Source organism: Mangifera indica, chromosome 13, assembly GCF_011075055.1.
Source record: "Mangifera indica cultivar Alphonso chromosome 13, CATAS_Mindica_2.1, whole genome shotgun sequence".
NCBI classification, from domain to species: domain Eukaryota; kingdom Viridiplantae; phylum Streptophyta; class Magnoliopsida; order Sapindales; family Anacardiaceae; genus Mangifera; species Mangifera indica.
In genome coordinates this window covers 7,351,884-7,360,565 of record NC_058149.1, presented here as the reverse complement: position 1 = coordinate 7,360,565, position 8,682 = coordinate 7,351,884, and the positions used below count along the sequence as shown (strand labels likewise).

Genomic DNA, 8,682 nt, shown 5'->3' with positions numbered 1-8,682 from the left:
AATTTTAGGTAAATGTTTATTTTTTTGATCTTATCTTTACTTGATTATGAAAGGGAAACAAGTGAGATATGATTTTGGTTATTTCCAATTCAAAATTACAATGACACTTAGAGAGGCTTCTTCACTACTTTGTAGTTTGGAGTTGATTCTCATGTAAAGTCCATTTGGATTGTTATTTTTTTCCTTTATATTTTGTAAATTTAATTTTTATAGTTTAAAGTGCAATTTTGTTAGAGGCACATTTGTAAACAAAATAAGATGAATTACAATTTAATTTTGACTGCATTATAACTTGTAAGTAGTAGATTTTATGGGGAATTAACAAGATATATGTGAACAGTAATAGATAACCGAAATTGGAGCTAGAATTCGAACCAATCAAATAAGTTTAAGGTGAAAACCTATCTATACAAATTTGGTTGTGATTTTAAAACTTAAGACCATTCATAGAACACCTTACTCTTATAGAATCATATGAAGCATTGTCAGTGTCAGTAATGTAAACACACCTTGAGTCTCAGATATTATACTCCACTTGAATGATTTGCAAAATCATAAAAACTCGTACGCTCTCCAAACCTATTGCTTGTCACAACATTGTAGAATAAGGTTGTGACACTTTCCCACACCCATTTGAATGCACACCCTTGTGCATATAATACTTGTAAATGCCTACTAGACAATCTTTCGAGTATTCAACTCATGGCACAACCTAATAGTTTCAAATTAGAACATCAATTCCTTTGGACAAGATTTAGTTATTGTGTGAATTCGTGATGATAATCTTGAAAGAGAAGCTACTTTTTTCATTAATGACTAAAGAGATGTCAATTATTTTTAGATTTAAATGCATTATCGTATTACAACACCCTTGGAAAATAGTTACTTCTATCTTGTGGCACACAATACCCCTCCATACATCCACCCCAAGCATTTAGTATTGAACTTTGCATATTGTCTATTCTCAATATCACTTGTTGCACTCTTGTATCAACTTTCCACCACTAGTTGTACCCAACGTTTGGCTTAACACTCTCTTATGTATTATTGCAAGTATATGCTATATCTCTTACACTTTCCATTCTTGCTACTTTTATCATAACATTATGGAATAAGGTCGAGGCACTAGGCTTTCCTATTGAAACCCCAATTTTATTTCACATCTCTAATAGTTTTATTATTGCATTAATTCAATTTGAAAAAAGAAAGATAAAAAAAATTATAAAATAAAAAATATTTCAGTTTTCATGGATAAATTTATGAAAACAAGTCAAATATAAATCATGAAAATCCATGTTAATGTGTCTAAATCGATAAATTGTGCATTATTAAAAGCTTTTGGAAGTTGTGGAAAGAATCTTTGCATAAAAAAATTAGAAAAATTTGGAAGCCACTGATTTTGACTTTTTCCTAATAGGGTAATTGGTAGTTGTGCCGTCACAAGAATGTCTATAAATTGTTCTTTACACATAACTTAGAAAGTAGAGAAATAACAAAATAAAAATAATGTGGAAGCTGAAGATTTCAGAAGGAAATGATGGATGTGTTCAAAGTGTAAACAATCACACAGGCAGACAGTTCTGGGAATTTAAATCAGAGCTTGGAACACCTGAAGAAAAAGCACAAGTTGAAATTCTTCGAAAGCACTTCACCGAAAATCGCTTTCAACAAAAGCATAGTTCTGATCTTATTATGAGACTTCAGGTAAATTCATTATATTTAGATTATAGTTATATATTTTTTGAAGGTCATTTTGAAGTTTTTTATTATTATAGTTTGCAAAGGAGAATCCATGTGAGATGAATTTGCTTCCTGAGAAAGTGAAAATAACAAGTGAAGAAGAAATAACAGAGGAATTGGTGGCTAATACATTGAGAAGAAGCCTGAGATTCTATTCAACTCTTCAAACTGAGGATGGCTTCTGGCCTGGCGATTATGGTGGCCCTTTGTTTCTTCTTCCTGGCTTGGTATGCTTGCTATTAGACATATTTATTTTATCTTTATATTCCCTTATTTTGTTCTTTTTTCATTCTAACGTATAGGTACATAAGAAAATCCTTGGATTACGTTTAGTGTTTTTGAAAAAGCGGGAAAATTTTGGAAATGGGTGCCTTTTGTTGAGATGGCTAGCCAGCCTTTCCTTATATTTAATTTTAGCAATAATATTCTCTATGCTACTTTTTTTTTTTTCTAATTTTAAATAATCTTTTAATTAGTTGATTGTAATGATGTATTATTTTAAAAATTTATTATTTATTATTAATATTACTTCTTTATTTATAAATAATAAAATATTACAATAACTTTTATTATCAATAATGATATGATAGGTATTATAAGAACAAATTTTATTATCAAATTCATCTTATATATTAAAAAATTATTAAGATAATTTTGATTTTGTTAAAATTATATTTTTACTTAATAATTTTTAAGAAAAAATATTTTCTTTTTTAATTAACATAATAAATAATACGAAATATATATATATAGAAAACGACTCGTTCAAATGGAATAATAAAGGAAGATAGAGGATTTCAACTAACTTTGAAAGCGAGACTTGCTAGTTGGTGTTGGACATTGGCAAAAATATTAATTTATTGAATTGATTGTGTTGAATATTAATTTAGTCTAATCTTTTACATTTCTCTATCAACTTTTATTTTGAAAAATGATATCTATTCAACACGGATTGTAAAGTAATCAATTTTAAACTGGCAATATTTTTTTCTTGGAGAAAAGCTAATTTCTGATATCAATTGTATTTGGTATTCTTGATTCAAGGAATTGAAACATTCATACAAGGAAGCCTATCACTACAACAAATTTTAAAAACACCTCCAAACTTTTTTGAATTTCTAAAATATCCTTGAAAAGTTTCTTTAACACCCCAAATATTTTAAAAAAGTTTATTTACCCCTCAGACTTAAACAAGTTGGAATCAAGAGGGGAGAAGTATTCTTTGATTCTTATCTTATCGAATCATAAACTAATTTGTCGTTAAGTGACAAAACTAATTTTTGAACTAAATAAATCTTTAATTGTACTTAATTATTGTACAATTATAAATCTTTAATTGCATACATGAATATTTATTTCTAGTGAAATTGAGTAGATGATAGCAAGATTACTAAATCAATAAATTTGAACTAAATAAAGAATATTATTTCTACCCATTACCTTGCTCAAAGATTGTTAAAAAATAAATCTAATACAATTAATAATTGTTAGACATAATTAAACATTGCTTAACAATATAAGAGATTATTTATAATATGATGAGCTTGCTAATAAAAATGAACAATGATCTTCCAAAAGTTTCATGATTAAAGAACAAAGCAATTGCACACAAGAGGAAGTAAAATAATGATAGATTTTTTTTAATAATTGTTTAGGTGATTGGCTTATATGTTACTGGAACCTTAGATGCAATACTACATTTGGAACATCGGAAAGAGATGCTACGCTATTTGTATAACCACCAGGTATTTATTTGTTAATTTCTTTCAGATTGTTTTGATCAAGTGGTATATAATTCAACTTACTGAATAAAAAATATTGTAGAATAAAGATGGGGGTTGGGGATTACATATAGAAGGATGCAGCACAATGTTTTGTACAGCACTCTCCTATGTGGCTCTAAGATTGCTTGGAGAAGAAATGGAGGGTGGCGATGGCGCCATGGAGAAAACTCGAAAGTGGATCATTGATCGGGGTGGTGTTACTTCCATTCCATCTTGGGGAAAGATGTGGCTTTCAGTTTGTTTTATTTTATTTTTTTCTTTTCTCATAATAATTCAATAATATTACAATAATTTATATAAATTACAAATATACTTTGCAGATACTTGGTGTATACGAGTGGAATGGTAACAATCCTTTACTCCCTGAGATGTGGGTTGTGCCTGAGTTTGTTCCCATTCATCCAAGACGGATGTGGTGTCACAGTCGAATGGTATATTTGGCAATGTCATATTTATATGGCAAGAGATTTGTGGGACCAATTAACCTTCTTATAATTTCTCTTAGAGGAGAGCTTTACACTCTTCCTTATAAGAATATTGATTGGGACCATGCCAGAAATCAATGTGCCGAAGTATGTATTTATCTTTATCTCTATCTCTCTCTATTTTCTATCTACCTATATCATTATCAAATATAAATCATCAATATTTATATCAATGAATGTCACTTTTATATTATATTATATGCATGTCTATTCATATATTAATAAAATAATTGAACACTGAATCTAATTAGATTTAAGATTTAAATGGTAAAATCAAATGCACAATAACCTCTACTCTTTTTCAACTCATATTGTTTGTCTCATTCAACCGCATATTTTTTAATTAAATGGGATTGCAATACTACATATTTAATTTTTACATAGTTCAATTAAACTATAGCTCCACCTAGAAGTCTCCTTGCTTACAATTCATTACTAATTGAAGAATTTGCATATTTGATTATTAGGAGGACCTTTACTACCCTCATCCAATGATACAAGACATAATATGGAGTTGTATTAACAAGTTTGTGGAACCTCTTCTAATGAAATGGCCTATGCGTAAGTTGATGAGAGAAGCTGCTCTCAAAACAGTAATCAAACACATCCACCATGAAGATGAAACCACTCAATATATATGCCTTGGACCTGTTAATAAAATACTCAACATGGTGTGTTGTTGGGTGGAGGACCCTGATTCTCTAGCTTTTAAGCTTCACCTTCCAAGAATTAAAGACTATCTTTGGATAGCTGAAGATGGAATGAAAATGCAAGGCAACAATGGATCTCAATTCTGGGATGCTGCTTTTACTGTTCAAGCTATCCTCTCTACTAATCTTCTTCATTCAGAATATGCTGCTTTGTCCATGCTTAAGAAAGCACACAATTTCATCAAAGCCACTCAAGTATGTGTCAGCATAATGGAAATAATAAAACTATGTTTACTCACTTTGAGTTGGATAAAATAACACTCAATCATATAATGACACATAATTGTGTATCTATTTATATACACAAAATGAGTATGTATAGTATCACTCTAATTCATAGTAATTTATTTATAATTTATGTATATATATATTTCACTTGAAAGCTAATCTATTTTGAATCTTTTTTTTTTTAATTTAAATTAGGTTCGAACAGATAGCTCAGATGATGTAAATTATTGGTATCGCCACATTTCTAAGGGAGGATGGCCATTCTGTACTCTAGATAATGGTTGGCCTGTGTCAGATTGCACTGCTGAGGGATTAAAGGTACTGTAATTCAGCTTACTTTTTAATTATGTGTTTTAATTCATTTATTTTAAGTTTTAATCCAATGTTAAAATATTCATCACAGGCGGCAATCCTGTTGTCACAAATGCCATCTGATATTGTGGGAGAAGCAATACCAGTAAATCAATTATACGATGCCGTTAATGTGATTTTATCCTTACAGGTATTTAAGAATGTGAATAATGAATTAATATATAAGCAAGAACTAACAAATGGAATTTTGTACGCCTTCTAGCAGAACAAAAATGGAGGTTTTGCGTCATTTGAACTCACAAGATCTTATGCATGGTTGGAGGTATGTAATTCATAAATATAAATTAATCCCTCCTTGGATTAATCAAATTAAATTATTAAAATTTTAACCACAGTAAAGTTTTATATGGTTCTATTCTATCTTTCTCAGATCATGAATCCGGCTGAAATATTTGGAGATATTATGATAGATTATCCGTAAGATCATACAACTCGATATATTTATCAATGAATGTTGATCGAAATTATTAATTAAAACTTAACATATATATAGGTATGTGGAATGCACATCAGCAGCAATTCAAGGCCTAAAGTCATTCATGAACAAGTATCCAGGCCATCGGACTAAAGAAATAGAAATATCGATTGCAAAGGCAGTCAAGTTTATTGAAAGCATACAACAACCAGATGGCTCATGGTAAACTGTACAACTCCCTGCAAATATTAAGTATGTAATTAGAAATATATAATTAAGAGTAGAAAATGATTAAAAGAAAGAATTAATGTTGTGGAATGAATAAAAATAGGTATGGGAGTTGGGGAGTGTGCTTCACTTATGGAACATGGTTTGGAATAAAAGGGTTGGTGAGTAGTGGAAAGACAAATGGAAGTAACCATAGAATCAAAAAGGCATGTGAGTTTTTGTTATCGAAGCAACTTCCTTGTGGAGGCTGGGGAGAGAGCTACCTTTCAAGCCAAAACAAGGTCAGAAAACTACTGAAACCAAACCCCTTTATCTGTTCTATAAAGTTATGTGTATACATTATCTAGTACATCATTAGGTCTATAAATAATATGTCATTATGTGATTAGGTGATTTTAAATTAAGAATAAAATAATATGCAATCAGATGATGATATGTCATCTTTTTACCCAGTGTTGTATTTAAATGTGTGTGTATATAGCATTGTTCTTATGTGAGTATTTGTTATTCTAAAACAAAGAGTGATATATGTTTCTGTAAATAAATAGGTATATACAAATCTTCTAGGAAACAAAGCACATCTAGTCAGCACTGCATGGGCAATGTTAGCTCTCATTGAGGCAGGCCAGGTATGTATATGAATAAAACATAAAATCATTTTACAACCTGATGCGTATTATTCTGATACCACATGTAAGATTTATTATGCATGAACAAACATAAAATCATGCAATTATAATTCACAAGATCAATGCATAGATCATAAAATACTAAATTAAACTTTAGGGTTTTAAGAATACTTGAATTACCATGCAAATTGAATTCATACAACTGCTTAAATTACTTACTGAGATCACCTCTCGATATGAGTTAATCTTCTACTCCAAAAACCTCCTTGAATGATAGCTTTGCATGGGTAAGCTATACTGCAACCATACTGTATTAGGTTTTAGAGTAGAAACCTACCCAATATATAATAGGTTAATTAACCTCTCTTCAAGGTCCAATAAACCTTAAGACCCATACTTATGTTGTTTACCTAGATCATAACTTTTAAGTGTATTAAACTCATTTTTATTGATCACTTCAGCTCATCTATAAATTGACATTAAACTGTTCCAATACCTAGTTTTATTAAACCAAAATCATAATTAATGTTAGTCCACATCAAGAAATTTTTAACTTTCACTAGTTGCATAGACAAATAAAGATGGAGCCAGGAAATGCCCCGTAGACAAAAATTTTTAGTCTCTCACCGATTGCATGCATATGATTTTTATAAAAACATATCACGAGTTTTCTGGATAAGACTAGAATTTTTACGATGCACAAGTTTTCTACGTTCTTAGGGTGTAGAGCCATGTTTTACAATGCATATGGGCCTAAAGCACCCGTAGTACATGTGTGAGACTCTATCCTATAGTACACATGTGAGCTTGGGATACATATAATACATGTGTAGACTATTTTTTTATATTTTTTATATTATAATGACACCTATTAAAAATGTTTTTCTTATAACTTTTTTTTATATATATTTTTCATATGAAGGTTATTGTGAAAGGGTATCTGTGAGATATTCTACATACGCACATTTACAATATCGCACAAATTATGTTTAACTGCAATCAAATAAATGTGTAAGGAAATGAGACTGTGCAACTATGTTACTCACATGGTCATGTGTAAAATGTCTTCCTCAACCTAGACTAATCGACATAGAATATATATATTTTTTTAAGATTATGATGTTTTTAAAAGAAAATGTTTTCACCATAGTTTTAAATGTTTTTACATATAGATTCATTGAATAATGTTTTATATGTATTACATATAAAGTCGGTGAAGAATGTTTTACATGTATTACATATAGAGTCATTGAAATTATGGGTTTGGAGATGTACACTAAATGATTAAGTAATAGTTCTATTGTATAGTATGTTATTAAATTTCTAGGGCCAATGGTGTTCCCTAAACGGCTAACTAAAATAAAACAATCATTTTTTTTTTTTGGTCGTGAATAGGGCTATAGAGATCCAGTTCCATTACATCGTGCAGCTAAAGTGCTAATTGATTTACAAATGGAAAATGGAGATTTCCCACAGCAGGTAACCAACATACTTTTCTTTAGCAACTGAGGTGCAAGTTTCCTTCATGTATTTTGACAAGACTAATTTATAATTTTTTCAAAAAGTTTTTTCCAAGTTCACACCAACAAAGACTTCATAAATGAGATACTCTTAATTTCAAAGACATCAATGTGTTCATTCTTCTTTTTTATTTTGATAGGAAATCATTGGAGTCTTCAACAAGAATTGCATGATAAGTTATTCAGCTTATAGAAATATCTTTCCCATATGGGCTTTGGGAGAATATCGCAATACTGTGTTGCTATCATCTAAAGAATATTAAATGTACATATTAAAAGAACTAATAACAGTCCTTGCAACTATGGAGGTAAAATTGCAAAATACAACGTAACAAGTTTCTCTTTAAGCATATTTTAACTGGTAGTAAAATATGTTTATATTGTATATGTATTTGACAATTCATGAATATTTGTAATAACATTTTTTAGGTTGTGTTTTATAATGTTGTATGCATATATATTTTATTATTGACCATATCACTAAAATATGAATCTTATCTTCTGAATATAACAGTTTTTTTATCTACATTTTCTGATATGATATTATTATTATACTAATCTTTTGATATGA

At 29.6% G+C, this 8,682-nt stretch overlaps 1 protein-coding gene across 1 annotated transcript; it reads left to right on the top strand.

Annotated features, from left to right (window-relative positions):
• The first annotated feature begins 1,506 nt into the window (after positions 1-1,506).
• On the top strand, positions 1,507-8,394 carry LOC123195062 (cycloartenol synthase 2-like). The gene is made up of 15 exons (XM_044608637.1): positions 1,507-1,704; positions 1,776-1,967; positions 3,396-3,485; positions 3,565-3,759; positions 3,845-4,096; positions 4,477-4,914; positions 5,143-5,265; positions 5,351-5,449; positions 5,525-5,581; positions 5,690-5,736; positions 5,813-5,956; positions 6,066-6,243; positions 6,511-6,591; positions 7,987-8,070; positions 8,252-8,394. The coding sequence occupies exons 1-15, from the start codon at positions 1,507-1,509 to the stop codon at positions 8,372-8,374; spliced, it is 2,301 nt and encodes a 766-aa protein (XP_044464572.1). The 3' UTR covers positions 8,375-8,394.
• Positions 8,395-8,682: the final 288 nt, after the last annotated feature.

What these genes read in the sequence shown, in the direction of transcription:
- LOC123195062 (XM_044608637.1), top strand. Translation starts at nt 1,507, where the DNA reads ATGTGGAAGCTGAAGATTTCAGAAGGAAATGATGGATGTGTTCAAAGT. An exon ending in TGTTTCTTCTTCCTGGCTTG is followed by an intron (nt 1,968 to 3,395) that starts GTATGCTTGCTA and finishes ATAATTGTTTAG; the next exon opens with GTGATTGGCTTATATGTTAC. An exon ending in GGGGAAAGATGTGGCTTTCA is followed by an intron (nt 3,760 to 3,844) that starts GTTTGTTTTATT and finishes TATACTTTGCAG; the next exon opens with ATACTTGGTGTATACGAGTG.